This window comes from Coptis chinensis, chromosome 5, assembly GCF_015680905.1.
Source record: "Coptis chinensis isolate HL-2020 chromosome 5, ASM1568090v1, whole genome shotgun sequence".
Taxonomy (NCBI): domain Eukaryota; kingdom Viridiplantae; phylum Streptophyta; class Magnoliopsida; order Ranunculales; family Ranunculaceae; genus Coptis; species Coptis chinensis.
The window spans coordinates 66,890,129-66,907,931 of NC_141460.1; the positions used below are offsets into that span (position 1 = coordinate 66,890,129).

Here is a 17,803-nt window from a genome sequence, read left to right on the forward strand (position 1 = left end):
GCTTCTTATGTATTCCATGATAGTCTAACAAACAATAGTTAAACCTCCATTAGAGGTGTTTGATTGAAGCATTGATGAAGACATGATGTGTTAGTATAGAATAGTTGTACTAAAAAGTTTCAATTCTATAGGGTAGTTTATTCACCATAAGAATGGGTTTCAACTTCCTCTCATGCTAATTACTAGTTGGTTAGAGATGCCATGAATAATTAGGTATAAAAATACCTAACTTTTATGTTAAACCTTATGTACAAACATAAAGATTACGATTTGCAACAAACTCCATACTAGCATGTTAGGGATTAATCAAGATGGATATCAAATCTCTCTAATTCCTTCTCATATTCAATCTTCTTATTATTCAATTGTCATAGTTTAAATTAGAATATTTTAAATCATAGTTTTCACCATATTAGTTATAGTCACAATAATTACTCTCATCATATTGGTAATTGTTAAATTAGTGAAATTGTTACGTTCTAAGCAACTAGGAGTGGAACGAATCTTTACTCAAGTTATTAAATGATAATTAAGAGTAGAAATTTGATCTAAACGTAGAATAATTTAGTTTTCTTATTCCTAGCAAAATCACTATTCCTGCTGCTATTTTAAGAATATCAAATGGCGCCGCTGCCATCTTAGTTGTCTTTAGAATAGTTTCCCTTCGTGTTTTCAATTATACCAATATCCCACTTCACCCACCCACCCGATTGTTTGTATTCTAACTGTGTTTCCTATTTTCAGAAAACAGGATTTTGCTCCTGGAAGTCTACTAGAAATTTTTGGAATTGTACTCAGAGCGCGTCCGTGTCGCATTTACGTTGTCTTTGAGCGCGCCCGCGTCCTTTCTGCAGTAAGTTTCCTATTTTATTTCCATTCTTAAGGCCCAGCCCATTAAGAAACCGCGTGAAAGGCTGTTTATAAAAAAAAATCACAGAGTGCGCACACGCCCTGGTTGCCTTATATTTGAGCACGCCTGCGCCCCTTCTGAAGAAAGCCCGATTTCACAGGTTAGTTACATGCTCTCTTTTCATATCAAATTATTTTTTATTCAGTGTTCCAAGCTTTTTCAGTACACTGAGAGTGCATATAAAAGACGTTATTCATACATATAGCAAGGAGGCATTCTGGTTCTCCTCTTTCACTCCTCGTTTCTTCTATAAGAGGAGTTTTAATTATAGTATATCAAGTTTTGTTTGACTGCTGTTAGTGTTCTTTCATATTGGACTTAGCCTTGCATGGGATTAAGGTATGGTAAGAGAAAACCACCTATCATTATCTATCGTAAACGTCAACGGACACGCCTATCTAGAATATCACACACTACACCTGCATCAATGGCTGAAGAAACAGAGACTCCTCTCTCTGATTTTTACAAAGCCCTAAACAATGGCCTTAAGTCTTGTGTCGTTCTTGCCAATCCAATGGGGGATTTTTTAATTCCCCTAAATATTTTTAATTTGTTACCCATTTTTCATGGTTTAGACCATGAAAAGCCTTACCAGCATATGTGTAGGATAGAACAAGTTCTCACTACATTCAATCATCCTAACGTAGGTTCTGAACAAATTAAACTAAGGGTGTTTCCTTTCACTCTAACCAATAAGGCAGCATCTTGGTTAACTACCCAAACGGCTAATTCCGTGGACTCATTAGCCAAACTTGTTCAATTGTTCATAGAACAATTTTACCCATCACTAAAGATAGATAAGATGATTCAAAAGATTCATTTCTTCCGCCAGAACCCTCATGAATCCTTTTTTAACGCCTGGAACCGGTATACTGATAATTGTAGGAACCGTTATTCAAAATGCAAATATTTCTACAAACCACGAGAACCCACGCGCAGCGGAATCAATGGGGTTCTCACGATTTTGGATTAGAGAACATACCTTTTCGATCTGGTTTAGATAACTCTGAGAATCCAAGCTTAATGAATCTGAAATCAATCCCTTGATCTTCTATTGTATTCCTTTAGAACATATTGGACGTTGTGTGGGCAACGATCTACCAATCCCCTTCTTTCTCACAAAGCTAGATCTAATTTTGGATCTATCTTTCCTTGCCTCTTTTTCTAAACCAGGTGAATAGTGAATTTCGGCCAGAGAGAGAGTATTCTATTTATAGGCTACAACAGGGACCATGAGGAGAAATTAGGGTTGGGCCTCCTGACGGCGGGGCTTGGGCTTCCCATGTTAAGCCCGTAACACACGCCCAAGTCCGTCAACAAATGGCTTATTCCACTAAAGGTCATTGTTGCACTACCGCCCTAATCCCAAATTACGTGTCAGCATTTATGGGCTCCATATTATATGCTCGTTGATCTCCCCATGTTTAAGATATCGAATGTCCGTTGATTAAGTCAAGTTATTGACAACTACATTAATCAACTTCTTATGTCCTTGAGTAGTACCACTCAACCTCATTGTCATGTCAGAATAAATCCACCTGCAGGGTTTACATGACAATCTTATTGAGCTCCTCAAGGGGACATCATCAACCCGACTTCTTGTGGGACATGGATTCCTTTTATAATCAATAGCACGCCTTACATACAATGTCATTACCCAATCCATCGAGTTTGTTGATTCACAAATGAATCTCACTCATGGATGATTTAAAGCAATGTACAATGCATGTAAGTGCCTATTATTATATCTAGATTAGGAGAACAAGCATCCATAATAACAGAGGCATTTGTTCTCTTATATAGTCAGTATAAAGAGAAACAACCTCACTTGGTCCTGTTCAATACATACAAAGTGTACTAGTGTAATCCTATAGTCAAGATAGACTAATACCATATTATACTACAACCGTACTGATGGTTTGTCCAAATCCATCTAGGTTGTGAACGATTACTTATACTTTATAAGGTACTGATGATATGATCTTCTGTGTGTTCACACCATATCATCTACAACATAAAGTATTAGACACATGCATATAACTAATAACATATATAATATGCATAATATTTGCCCATATGATTCTCATTCAAAATATAAAGAATTAGAGTTAATACAAAAGTAATGCTTTTAGTATATAACCCTATCAATCTCCCATTTATACTCAAAGCATTGCTTTTTAGTATATTACTAACAAATCTCCCACTTATTCTTAAAGCTATGCTGCCAAGCATCTGATTCCCATCCCTTCAACATGCCTGTCAAGGGGTCAGCTAGGTTATCTTCTGATGCTATCTTGGTAACATAAACATCTCCTCTTTTCTAGGTGGTACTTGCGCTCAATGTGTTTACTTGCTTACAAGAAGTTCTGGACCCAAAATTGTTTCTTTGGCTGCCTCAATGGCTGCCACATGTTCAGCTTCCATGGTGGAGTCAGACAAGCATTTATGCTTGACACTCCTCCATACTATGGCTCCACCTCACAAGGTAAACACACAACCTAAGGTAGACTTACTCTTGTCCCTATCTGACCCTTCAGCACCCTCCACACTGACAAGTAGTAAGCCATGATAGTGTGGACGTTTACCATTCTACATTCGTGGAAATACTTTTGGAGTTCAGGATAGTGTAGACTATATACCCTAAGGGAACCAAACTATCTGCATGGTATACTAACATATAATCCTTAGTCCTTTTCAGGTACTTCAGTATATGTTTTACCACAGTCCAGGGTTCTTCTGATATCTGCTAACCATGCCAACGGCAAAGCAGATGTCTAGCCTCGTGCATAACATGGCGCACATTAAGCTTCCTACATCCGAAGCAAAAAGAACCACTTTCATGTCCTCTATCTCTTTTGGTGTCTTGGGACACATATCCTTTGATAGAGGAACTTCATGCCTGAAAGGAAAGAAACCTTTCTTGGAGTTTTGCATGTTATAACAAGTCAACATAGTATCAAAATAGGTACAAATAGAGAAGGAAACAAAACAAGGGGGGATGCGCTACATTTACTGCCTTGACTCTTGTTCTATTTTAATTCCTAGTCTTTATGTTTTTAGATTTAGTTTTTGGTTTGAAAAAAAAAAGCTTGTAACATGTTAATGGTGAAAAACACTTGCTAGTTCTAATAAAACTTCTTTCTTTCTTAGGTAATCAGGTTGTTTTACATTCCTTTCTTTCTTTATATCTCTTGTTACTTATCTATTTTGTAACTTGAAATCAATCCAAGGATCATGAGCTGAAATCTTCCAAGGTGGAGGATTAATGAAGCTCATGAGAGGATTCAATAAAAATTTCTTAGAAGTAGGATTCACTGCCTGGACTTAAGGGCACATATAGCACACTACCCCAAAATGGTAGTGTCCGGCCAAACTTAAGACCTAGAAATTTAGAAGGACTCGCGTGCGCCTCCCTTTTTATGCCTGGGCTAGCCGTGCACGCGAGTTATCTCTAATCTCTTATTTTCATAGTTAACATGATTATGTTGTATGAGTCCAAGAGTTGAGATGGGATTTCAGAGATGAAACCCCAGTTCAACTTCTTATGCTAGGGAAATGGACTATGAGTCCATTTCGCTAGGGATCGACGCTTAAGCCGGTTCGGGTTTGATAACAAACCCAAAACAGCTTAGAGATGGTAGTAATCCGATACTAAGATAAGATAATAAGACCTTGCATGAGCAGCATGATCCTCCACCTTTTCTTTCCCTTTGAATATCTTAGGAAAAATACTCGGTTTTTACTGTTTCTTTTGTATTTCGCATGTTTAGCGTCATTTAAGATTCAACAAAGCAACTTAGCTAGCAAACACTACAAAACTTACTCACTAGTTTCCCTACTTAGAGTATAAGAAAGTTGTATGTTGTCCTAGAATTTAGATTGGTTTGAATCCCTACTCGAATTAAACGTACGAAGACGTGAGTAAGGACTTTAGTCTGCACTAAACGGAAACGAGACTTTTGTATCTTTAGACCGCAGAAGTGTAGAGATCACTAACCTCCCCATCTATAGACGAATCTGGTAACTATTTCATCATCTTGAAAACATTTACCTCAACAAAACGATGACCAAAGGACATGGATATCGAACCATCGTGGCAGTTTATGAGCGCGTTGGTAGTTGCCAAGAAAGGATGCCCTGAAATGATAGGAACAGAGTCATTAGCGACTTCTGTGTCTAGGATAATGAACTTTGCTGGGTAGTAAAAATCTTGACCCTTAACCAGCACGTTTTCAATAACACCCTTATGATACTTAATGGACCGATCCGCTAATTGCAACGTCATTTTAGTAGGTTGCATCTCCTGTAAACCTATTTGCTTATATAAATAATAAGGGAGTAAGTTAATACTGCCCAGTCTAATAAAGCTGATCGTCGATGGGTATCCCCTAAGGTACATTATACAAATGGGACGACCGGGTCCTTGTAATTTTTACGATTTCATTATGTTCGATAGAGTTGAGGAACTGCTCAGTTAAAAGGCGCCTTTTGGTATATTGGTCTTCCGCCTAGTAGTGCACAACTCTTTTTTAGAAACTTAGCATGTTGTGGTAACTTTTTAATAGCGTCAAGAAAAGGTAGGTTAATTGTTAGATTTTTAAAAACTTCCCTAATCTCATCAAAGTTAGTATCCTTGTGTAACATAGCTAGTCTCTGGGAAACGGCGGGTTCTCTCTATATTTAGCATATGGATCGATATGAGTTTTAACCTTTACCATTTTCCTCTTGGGTTGAGGTTTAACTGGCACCTCTACAAGAGTAGGATCATCAGTTACTACTTCGGAATCTAGTAAAATAGCAGGTGTGAGGAACACTGGTGGGGTAACAACAGGCATCGTTACGGCGTTATCAACCACTATGCCAGAACGGAGAGTGGTGATGGCATTTAGCTCACCTACGTTGATATTTTCATTACTAAGGTTACTGGTTACTTCAAAGGCTGTGTTTGTCATTTTAGGATTAGGTACGTCTTGACCTGGAAACACACATTTTGGTTGGGTTTTCTCTTGGGCTAACTGCTGGGTTAAATAATTAATGGATTATAAAACATGTTGGTTAGATTGAGTCATAGATTGGAAAAGATGTTGGCTAACCTGTATGAAGGCGTCGAGACGATACAGTTATGGTCACCGGTGGTGTGATTAGAACTATCTCACGTTAATTATTAACGGGTAGGTTGCGATAGTTATTAGTAACCGAAACAATACCTTTATTAGTATTATAATTACCTTGTCCTTGTCTCGGTGGAGCTTGATTGTAATTTGGCGCTTGCCTAACATTTTGATTATTAAACCCTAGAGGTGTAATGTGATGATTATTTTTCCAACCAAAGTTGGAATGTTGTCTCCAAGGCATGTTAGGTTCGCTATTAATGGAATAAACATTGTCTGGTTGAGCGGATGGTTGTTCATAGACTAGAGGACAATAGGAGTCGGGATGCTCAAGGCTATAACAGAAATTACATGGAAAAGTGCTGACGCTTCATGATCGAGAGTAGGTGTTGTTGGACGTAAAATGACTTCTACCTTTTAGTGAGAGATTCGATTAAAGTTTTAAGCTCGTGGATCAGATCTAACCTCAAACATACCGCAACCTTTAACTGTGGAAGAAGAATTACCGAGCGAGGGGATGTCATTACCCCCCTTCCCGTTATTTTGGCGTTTAGATTGATCTTTCAAAAACCTATAAGCCTCAGAGGTATCTTTATTAAGGAAACTACCCCCAGTCATTATGTTAAGAACCCCTTTATGGTGATGTAAAAGCCCTTTGAAAAAGGCACGAACAAGCGTGTCTTTCGCAAGGTTATGATGTGGACACTCAATGAGAAGATCAGTGAACCGATTCCAGGCCTCTGAAAAGGATTCATGGGGATTCTGGCTGAAGAAATGAATCTGTTGAAGCATTTCATCTGTCTTTAGCGGTGGGTAAAACTGTTACATGAATAATTGAACAAGTTTGGCCCATGAGTCCACAAAATTAGGCGCTTAGGTAGTTACCAAGATGCTATCTTATCGGCAAGGGTGAAAGGAAACACCCTTAATTTAATTTGCTCCTAACCAACAGTAGGATGATGAAATGTGGTAAGAACTTGTTCTATCCTACGTATATGCTGATAAGGCTTCTCATGGTCGACCCATGAAAAACTGGTAACAAATTAAATATATTCGGGGGATTCAAAAATCCCCCACTGGGTCTGCAAGAACGATGCAAGACTTAGGGCTATCGTTAGGGGCCTTGTAAAAATCAGAGAGAGGAGTCTCTGTTTCATCAGCCATTGGTGCAGGTGTAATGTGTGGTATTCTAGATAGGTGTGTGCTTTGACATTTATGATAAATAACGGAAGATGGTTTACTAGTACCGGACCTTAGTCTCATACAAGGCTAAGGCTAATATAAAGCAAACTATGAACAAACAGTCAAACAACCTTGATATGCTAGAAAAAAATCCTCTAACAGGAGAAGCGAGGAGCGGAAGAAGGAGTACCTGAATGCCTCCTTGCTACGCGTTTGAATAGCGTCTTGTATACGCGATCACAGTGTATTAACGAAGTTAGAAACACTGAATAACTTAATTAAAATGAGTTGGAAACAAACCTATGAAAATCGGGCAAATTCACAAGTGGGCACAGGCGCCCTTGGAACTAGGCGTAGAAGGGCGCATGGGCGCTCTTGCCTGAACCAATGTCTAGTGTTTTGAGGGTGTGCGCGCTCTCGAGATAGCCTACGATGGGCTTGGGCCCGCTCGGTGTAGATTTCTAAAAAAAATAATTTATGAACCAAACAAACACAATCAGAACCAAATAAGGGTGGGTGGGTTTTAATGGGATTTTGGTAGGGACGAAAATTCTAAAGGAAACGAATTTAAACATAACTAAGATGGCAGCGGCGCCATTTGATAAAAGTAAAAACTAGTGTTTACTCCTACTTAACTAATTAAACTTAACCAGAAGTAAACACTATAGTAATTGCATTCTATATTATCAAAGTTATCTACTCTCTTGAATCATGCAATAAATGGAGTAGAGAATTCGTTCCACTCCTAGTCCTTTAAACGTAAGTTTCCGCTAGTTTAATCACTACTAACAAAACAAAATGAGAGTAATGAATTGAATTATACTAATATGGCAATTGAATTTAAATAATATGTTTAACTTATACTATGATAATAGAATATTGAAATGTGAATATAGAGAAGGGATTAGGGAGATTTGAATCCACTTGATGTATTCCTAATATGCTAGTGTTGATTATTGCAGTTCTAATCAATTAAGATTAAGTGTTGATCCCTAATTACTCATGACAATCTCTGCCAACTAATAATTAGCATGTGAGGAAGTCCAATCCATTCTCATGGCAAATCAAATATCCTTCTAGAGTGAAACTCTTAACAAGCAATAATTCTAACTAACCTATTAAGTCTTCATCAAGTTTCATCAAACCCTTCTAATGGAGATTTAGCTAGATGTCATTAGACTATCATAAACAGATATATAAGAAGGAGACATAATTAGGAACAATAATAAACTTTTATTAATCTAATCAATACTGAAGAACAATAATTAACTAAGGTATAAACTAATAACTGAGTCTAAATCCTAACTATCTAGCTCTAATTAATTATATCTATCTAAGTCTAAGTATCTCTAGAGTTATGCCTTAGTCCTCTTAATAAAGGAGAGACTAGGTCTACATTTTCATGCATGGGTTTTGGAACCATATTTTGGGCCTTTGAATCAAGCCCAAAACCTGATTACATAAGTCCAAAAAGGGTTTCTCTACTAGAAATTACTCTAATAGTCTTTTCATTTACTTTTTCTCCTCTGATTGGGTCAAGGCCTAGACCGTTAGAAAGCTCATTCCAATTTGGTCGTTTTGACATATAATAGGCCCAATTCCGAGGTCTAAGTCCAAAGATACGGCTTGCAAAAGTTCTATTGACTTTTCTGCTCTATTTCTGCCCGCGTTGGCTTTGACTTTTCAGCTTTGACCGGGCTTTAGAAAGGCTTTTTTCTCCTTAAATCTTGGCTTTTAATCATAGAACTTCTTAGCAACCAACCTTTGCTCCTTTATCTCGCAAAAATAACATGTTTCTTCACATATTTGACTCCAATGCCTGAAATACATAAACACACGTAAGCAGTACTAACTCATATTTATTATACACATAATTGGTCTAAATGTAATGATATTAAGGGGGTTAAAACTATAGTTTTGGGCTCTTATCAGTAAGCCACTTGAGAAACAACCTTGATATAATGAGCCACTCTCAAAGGTTCATGGTTTTCATGCCTGGCCACTAATCTAGTATCAAACTCCATTCTATACATGTTTGCCTTTTTGCATCCACCGCTTCAAAAGAAAATGCCTTGGAATCTTCTATGTCGTAACGCAGAAAAAGCTTTAACATGTGACCACAAAGTAACCCCATAAACTAAAAATATTTACATTCACAGTCTCCCTTTAAGGTTCCTCTGTTGAAACTCACTATCCAAACAGACTTCTTCTACGGGTCTCTCTATTTCACCATGTAGTTTCCAGTTCCATTGTTCTCAATCTCTTCCCCATCAATTTTGTACTCCATCTTTGCTTTGTTTAATTGTTCTTTAAATTTATTGAATGCATTAATCGTATAGACCTTCGCAGCATGCACAAGGAGTAAAGCATCTTTAGCCACAATTTGTGAACTATGCTCGATGCGGTAATCAGAATCCTTTCATTCCTAGCAATCAAAGACAAAGATCTCTTATTATCATGTAAAAACTCCATCATCGTAGTGCTCGAATTTACGAATTGGTTATAATGAGAATTCATCGATTCACTCCTCCCAGTGGTATGCATACCAGCAAAAAATGTGACACTGAGATAACAAGGAACCCATTTCTCCAAAGATATTATATATTTCTGTCAACCAAGGATTTTCAAACAACTCATTCTTCTCTATTATTGTACACCATCTTCTTTCAAAATCAGCAATCCTATACAAGAAATAATGTTCTTCAGGTCAGTTACTGTTGACATATATGAGTGTCCTCGAGCCTACTATAATATATTAATAGAATTGACCCTTCACAGAAGTTCGAGTTTATGGATAAATTGACAATTTAACATGGTATCAGAGTCACTGGTTTCTGAGAGGTCTCAGGTTCAACTCCTACCAGGTGAAGATGTGCAGTCCTTCTACCTGTGTATTTCCAGCGTGTCCCGCTAAGGGGGAGTGCTGACATATATGAGCCTCTAATATATTAATAGAATTAACCTTTCACATACTATAGAGATAAAACAGACAACATGGTAACGAACTGAAAACCGCCTCGCAACCGGTAGAGTTCGTTACCTAAATAAAAACTAAAACTCTACCTAAATACCATTACAATCTATACCATACTATAGAGATAAAACAGACAACATGGTTACGAACCTGAGTAAACAAATTGAAAAAACTTTCAAAGTAAGCTAAAGCTTCCCTTATTAGGTCTTGGAACGAAAGAAGAAATAGTTTGGGATGAAAGTCCGGGGCGTTGCAATCAAGATTTCGTAGTTAGACCGTTGATATCGAGCTGATACCATGTTAAATTGCCAATTTCTCCATAAGCTCGAACTTATGTGAAGGGTCAATTCTATTAATATATTAGAGGCTCATATATGTCAACACTCCCCTCGATACGCTAAAAATACATGTAAGGATCGGACATCTTCACCGGTAGAGTTGAACCCGACCTCTCGTAAAACCAAACCAAGCTCGATACCATGTTAAGTTGTCAATTTCTCCATTAGCTCAAACTTCTGTGCAGGGCCAATTCTATTAATATATTATAGTAGGCTCGGGGACACTCATATATGTCAACACTCTCCCTCAGCGAGACATGCTGGAAATACACAAGTAGAAGGACTGGACATCTTTACCTGGCCGACAGGAGTGGAAATGCACAGGTAGAAGGACTGGACATCTTCACCTGGTAGGAGTTGAACCCGAGACCTCTCAAAAACCAAAGCCTCCAATACCATGTTAAATTGTCAATTTCTCCATAAGCTCGAACTTATGTGAAGGGTCAATCCTATTAATATATCAGAGTATGCTTGGGGACACTCATATATGTCAACAATTACTAATGTCTCAATTTTAGTAAAGCACAACTTTTCTTGAAATTTCTACATAACATGCCGAAGATAGTAACGATGACGAGTATCAGGGAAGACTTTTGCAATGGCTGCAATCATCCCTCTATCTTGGTCAGTGATGATTGCAGTTGGTGCACGACCACCCATGGCTGCAAGCTAGGCCTTAAATAACCATATCAATGTATCTTCTGTCTCATCAAGTAACAACGTGCAACCAAACTGAATCGACTGTATATGATGGTTGACTCCAGTAAAAAGGGCAAAAGGCATAGAGTATACATTCATACGATATGTGGTATGAAAAGAGACAACATCCCTGAAATACTCATACTGCACTCGAGACCTCCCATCAACCCAGAAAAAGTTTACTACAGTTCTATTTTGATCTAGATCAATAATATAGTAGAACTAGGGATTCTTGGCACTCTTCTGCATAAAATATCTAAGCACGGTAGTTGCATCACCTTTTTTAGGCATCTTTCTAGACAAACTATAATGATGGTTCTAGAAATCCTTCTTTGTAAACCCAAGTTTTTCTCCACTAAAAACAGTTGCAACGTTTTCGACAGGTAAACCATTTTCACCAAAAATTTCAGTCAACCTCTTCACCGCTTCAGACATATTTTTGTTCGATCTCATGCAATTTCTCTTTGCTAGACTAACCAAACTATGGCTATGTTCATTTTCAGTGCAACTTACAGAGTATATCTCTTCGTGTTTTCTTTTCGTAATACGTATTCTAGCGGGGCAACTACACCTGACAGTGCTAGTATTTCTAGAAACACCCACTTCTTCCACTTCTCTTTTGTTGTTATGGACCCCTTCATATGTGCAAATCATTAAACAACCCGTAGCAAAATCCACATCTTTTTTCCTATCCGTCGACCGAACATGAGTCTCAAATCCCTCTTGTAGACCATACTGTTTGTAGCAAGTCTTTGTGTCGTCAATACTACTAAAAACCATACCTACAAACGGAGTAACTAGTTTATGCGTTTCTCTATCTGGGATTTATTCGAAGAAGACCCAACAACTACGTCTTTGTCGATACTAATTGTTACATTTTCTGCCGTTGACTCCATTTCTTCCAATTTTAGGTTTGAGTTCTCAATTTGGAGAAGGGAGAAGGCAAATCTAGCTAGATTTTCTGTTTGAATTTTTCTGTGTTCCGGTAGTTTGAATTTTTTGGTTTGAATTTGGAGGTGATTTGGAGCAAATTGTATCAAAGTTGTTAGAGTTTGGTTTGATTTTGTGTTTATCAATGTTGACTTTGGAGGTGAAAATGGTTTGATTTTGGAGGAAATTTGGGCGTGAGGAATAGGAGCGCAAAACCCTTCGTAAGTTTTATGGATATATGTCGGTGTAAATATGGCTTAATTTCGAAATATCTTGTTTGATCCTTATTTGGATTTAGGATGATCCAACGGTGGCATTTCAATTGTAAGATGGTTGTCTCGATTTTGGCTGTCAACCTAGCCGGACAGTATATATATTATAGGATATATTAAGAAAAAAAACCGCCTAGCGCCTAGCCCGTTTAGGCACTTGCCTAGAAGGTCTATGTGCTAGGCGCTCTCCCACCGCCCAACTACCGCCTAGTGTTTTTTAGAACATTGCGTCAAGGTAGTCTAAGCTACAGAGATCATCAATATGAAATTATGAACCGATGCTAAGCTAGGCCAACAATGGCACACAATCGAAGTTCTCCCAATATTGTGTTGAGGTATAAAGCCTATAATACATAGCAGGGATGGTTTGGTCAAATTGTCATTGACTTTGCCGTCCTGACTACTGTGTAGTGATTAGTGGAAAGCTTCAAACACAGAGTGTCAAATTTACATCCAAGCACATTCAATACCAAGTTCTAAAACAACATGGAAAGAAATATTGAAGAAGTTTTTTCGTTGTAATAACTGTAGTGACTTCCAACAACCGTTGTTACATGTGCACAATTCTCAGCTTTTAAGCCACATTCTCCTGTTGTTTGAGTGAAACATAAAACAGGTTTCAAAGATTCCAACAGTCCAACAATATTGGAAGAGAAGGAAAAAAGATGGTAATGGGTAGGGGTTATTAAAAGTAAATTTTCCAAATCACCATGTCATAGAACAATAATCGTCATCCAAATCAACAACACCAAAAGCGCTGCAGATGAAGAAGAGAAGATCCCAGAGAAAATGGAGATCACCAATCATTAAAGAAACAAGAATTTTCCCTAGAAGATATCACACGCAACATAGTATTTAAATATAGGAGGATGGATAACAGCTTTAAGGTGGGTTTTAACCCATGTATGCAGAATGAGAAGGTTTTCACCCATGTATTTTTCCCCTTCCTTTGATCACCTAGATGAGAGAACTGGTGGTTACTGTTTTATGGATTGATTCCAAGCCAATCAAGATATCGTCTCCACATGACCCATTTGATTGCCCGATAAAAGAAATCTCACTTGAGTTATGAAATCAAAACATAGTTCCCCACTTTGACCTTGGAGATCTTTTAGGCCAAAACTGGTTGCTCGGACTTTTCTCGAGGCCCACTTGATTAGAGTAATCAGGCAGAAACGACACTTATAGAACTAGTCTACCTTGCTTAGATTCAAGGACTGCAAAGAGAAATTTCTTTCTCAAAAAACGATAATCAACTCGAATCAACAAGTTGGTGGTGTGTCATATTTAATTTTATCATCTCCCTTTGAGTTACTAGTTTTGCATGATTTCTTCGCCTTCTAATCTCTCTTTTGTTTCTTTAGAAACCCCCGAGGTTCACTAAGGATCTTTCGCACTATCCTCTAGAGTTGCAAAGGATATACCTAAATTAGACATGTAACGATAATATGTGCCTAATTATTAAACACATGTTAGACTTTGACAAGCTCCTCCATTTTTCCAAATTTTACAGAGACCGGATACAAGAGAATTATAGCAATAAACATTTGGTGAAATCCCTTCATCACTCATTCCCTCCAAAACCTTTCTAGCCTCTTCCACTTTACTATCACGAGAGTGACCTGCAATAAGAGTTGTGTATATCCGAGCATTTGGCTTCGCACCACCCCGCAACCATCAATTATTATACTATAAGTCACCATTGTGCACCTTTACTTTCTTCCTCTTCATCTCATCAAGAAGCCGGAAATCTATAGGAACTTTTACCTACACAAAGTAGAAATCTGGGATTAGTTTGGGCATTCTATGATTGTTCGCTCACCCCAAACCATCCCATCTTTGAGGAAGTACAACACTAGACATGAAACTCATAATAAACACCACCCTAGAATAAGGACCTTCCTAATATGGCAATCCCTACGCCAAAGATCCTCCAACCTGAAGCGTAAAGCCCGTGGTCCTGTGCGGTTCGATACATTACATCTTTGTGATAGCACTTGGTCCTTTTGCAAGGGAATGCACATGGCTTTTCTATAGGAATTAACGCAAATGTAAACAACGTTAGTTTTGTGGTTGTGCCCTACGATTCAATAAGATATTGAGTTGGTCAAGGCTTCCAATATGGATGGAAAACTAACTTCATAAAGGAAGTCGCCTCTCCAAATATGTAGTGCCTCCCTACATCATCAAGTAAATAAGTGTCTTGATTGGAAAGAATCATGTAGCTGTAGTATGTCGCTCTATCTCCCCGATAATCAATGCGACCAAACTCTTTGCTTTCAAATGTATTCTCAGAAACACGATGCCATTGATATTATACAGTTGAATATAATATATCAATTAATACGTGAAGGTATATTGTCTTAGGCAATCGTGTCTAAGTCGAGTACAAGATGGTGAAACCGTTGGTTGCCATGCATGGCCCAACAAATTATATCAAATGTCAATCACAAATTTAAATGTCAATTTGTTGATTTGGTTTTCCTAAAGTTTGTAGTTGGGTCCTAATTTGCTTTAACCTTCTCGCTTCTAAGCTATCTGAATCAATCTTTAAATTGCATGACTAGGGGATATTTTATGTTCAGTGTACTTAAGTACCTAAACTCAATAAAACTTTATTTGCTAACAAAACTTTGTTTGCTATTGTTAACGGATCCTTATAGTAGAGTTTGCCTCTTTCGGATTCACTTCTCGTCGCTTTCTTTACGGGTAATGTTAAAATTTTAAATTACATGATTTACTTCATAATTTTTGTTTGTGCATGTAATTATATATCCGAAAGTAATTTCTTTTCTTTTATATTAGATTTTTTGTGAGTGCATGATTAAATTTTTTTGTGTGTTCAATCTAACTACTCTATATATCTCCGAGTAAATTCTTTTGTGTATGTTCAATCTAACTACTCTATTTTAAGTGTCCCTTACAATTATAATTCTGCATTTTTTTATCTTTATTATAAGAAATCCCTATGGCCAAGGAGAAGAATAAACAAAGTTCAGAAATCAAGGCTAAGATGCAATCTTCTCCCACAAAGAGAGTTGGTTATAAATGATTTATGCTACTACCGAATTTCAAATATTCAAGAGTTCAATTTATGCACGAGAAGAAACCGTGAATAGGCAAAGATACATCACTACCGATGTTGATTTTCTAACATCAACAACAATTCAACAAATTTTGATTTGTCAGATTTTGATATCATTGACAGCATTCCACTTCAAGAAAAGTACTCGGATATTGGTAAGTATTAAATTAAACACGTTGAATATTTCGATTAATAACTTATATACTTTTTCTTATCAATTTTTTCTTTATATAGAACTATAGGACTTTGGTGAACCCAACAAAATTTGTTCTTTTGTGGAGCTATACTCCTGAATGAATAAAGGAACAACAAGAAACAAAAAGGGACAACTTCCTACATTCTCCATTTGTTGTCAAGGGGAAAGATACAACTTCCACTATTGAAGAATCCTCCACAATTCTTAAAGGATCTCGCTTTGAATCAAGGGGACCAAAAAGCACTCATTTTATTGAAAACATAAGATCATATAATTCGATCTTTGCTTTCACATCAATGGGTGGAAAAATAGACTATGCAATTAACAATGGTGGTGGTCCATATGTCTTCATAATTCATGGACAAAATACCATAAAATTGATCGTTATTTCCAACGAGATAAACCAAAGTTTGTGCAAAGTTATATATATGACATAGAGAACGAGGTGTCCAATAGGTTAAGTGCTCTCCTAATCAAGCACTCTAACAAGCATTAGATGGTAGTATAGTTGAAGGATTTATAACAATGCTGAATGAGGAAAAATGAAATTGCAAAGGCCTTCGAATGGCACGAGATAGGTTCAATGAAGAGGACTACATACATGTACGATTAGACTCATTAACACACGCCAAAAATGCAAGACATTACAACACCTCCGCACATACATCTAGTAGCAAAGACTGATGCTTGGAAATGGAGTTGAATTTCATCATCGAGATATAGTTGTTGAACACCAAGAAGAAGGCCTCAAACGAATTACTCGAACATTATCCTAGCTTTCACTATAAGAAAGTCGACTTTTAGCCACGCACCAAAACCGTGGGTAAGGGTTTTAGCTATCGGCTATCACCGCCGCAAGTCCGTGGGGTTTTGACCCGCCGGGAAAATGTTAGCTACAAATAATGACCATGGGTAATTGCGACGGTCCATGCAAATGTGCCTCGCCGTAGGAACTTGCCACATTGTGAATGATCAGGGCAAATGCCGCCGCAAGTGCCATAGATAATGACTCGTGGATTAGCCAGATCAACTATCACAACGCCGACACCGTGGCATAAGCCGTGGGCAAGTGCCATCGATAATAACCGTGGCATAATCCGTTGCAATTATTTTTATGAGAGATAAAGTTGTGCATAATCCGTGGTAAAAGTACCTCTGCCCACACACATCTTTTATGCTATTCACGGACATTGGCGTGGCTAAAACGCTTTAGAATTAAAAAAAACAAAGATAATATATATATATATATATACTAGTTTTATCCACTTTTTGCCTTTCAATCCAACTAATAATCCATCCATCTTAATAACAATATTACAAAGAAACCACATTTCCAATCAAAATTCCTTTGCGAAAAAATAGATAAAGAGATCTAATATTCATACAAGTAAAAAAAAAAATTATGTAGCATTTATTACCACAAACTCAATAAGTTTTCAAAAAAAAAAAAAAAAAAAACACAAACTTAATATATTATGAATTTCCAAATATTTTTCAATATATTTCATCACCCCGTACAAGTAATAATGCCTTAGTTCACCTCGCACATGTTTCTCCGCTTTTTATCATTCCCTTGCACTTAAATACTTTCGAAAATTATTTGAAGTCCTAGCTTCATAGAACCCTAGCCTTAATAACCTTTTCATGAGCATCCACATACATACAAATACCTACATACAAATGAATCACAAGGAAATAATATTAAAGTCAAAATCCCATAAGTCTAAAAAAGTCGAACCTAGATGAATGGAAAAGTCGCAGATAATAGCACATAGCAAGAGCATTTCTATGTGCTACAATTAAAACTTAAATTAGCATCTCACTTTGTTTTTACTTGCTCTAAAAAATACCATCTAAAGGAAATTAAATTAATCAATGGACAGTGGTTTCCACTAACTTGGGCTTGACATCTACTCTGCATAACTAGTTGAACTTGGGCTGCTCTACATTGCCTAATTGTTCCAATCAAGTCGCATTCATCATGTGTAAGTGCGTAACATATATTTCTAATTTCTACAAGCTATGTATAGAAACTCCAGAAAAAAATGCCACATGTTCTACTAATGTAATACGTAAAAGATGAGATGATGGAGATTCTTCTTGAGA

The 17,803-nt window shown here is 37.2% G+C and overlaps 1 protein-coding gene across 1 annotated transcript; it reads right to left on the reverse strand.

The window, feature by feature from the left end:
* Positions 1-11,532: 11,532 nt before the first annotated feature.
* On the reverse strand, positions 11,533-11,994 carry LOC147498460 (protein FAR1-RELATED SEQUENCE 5-like). The gene has a single exon (XM_086563243.1). It carries the CDS (start codon positions 11,992-11,994, stop codon positions 11,533-11,535), a length of 462 nt encoding a protein of 153 aa, XP_086419369.1.
* Between the last annotated feature and the right edge of the window lie 5,809 nt (positions 11,995-17,803).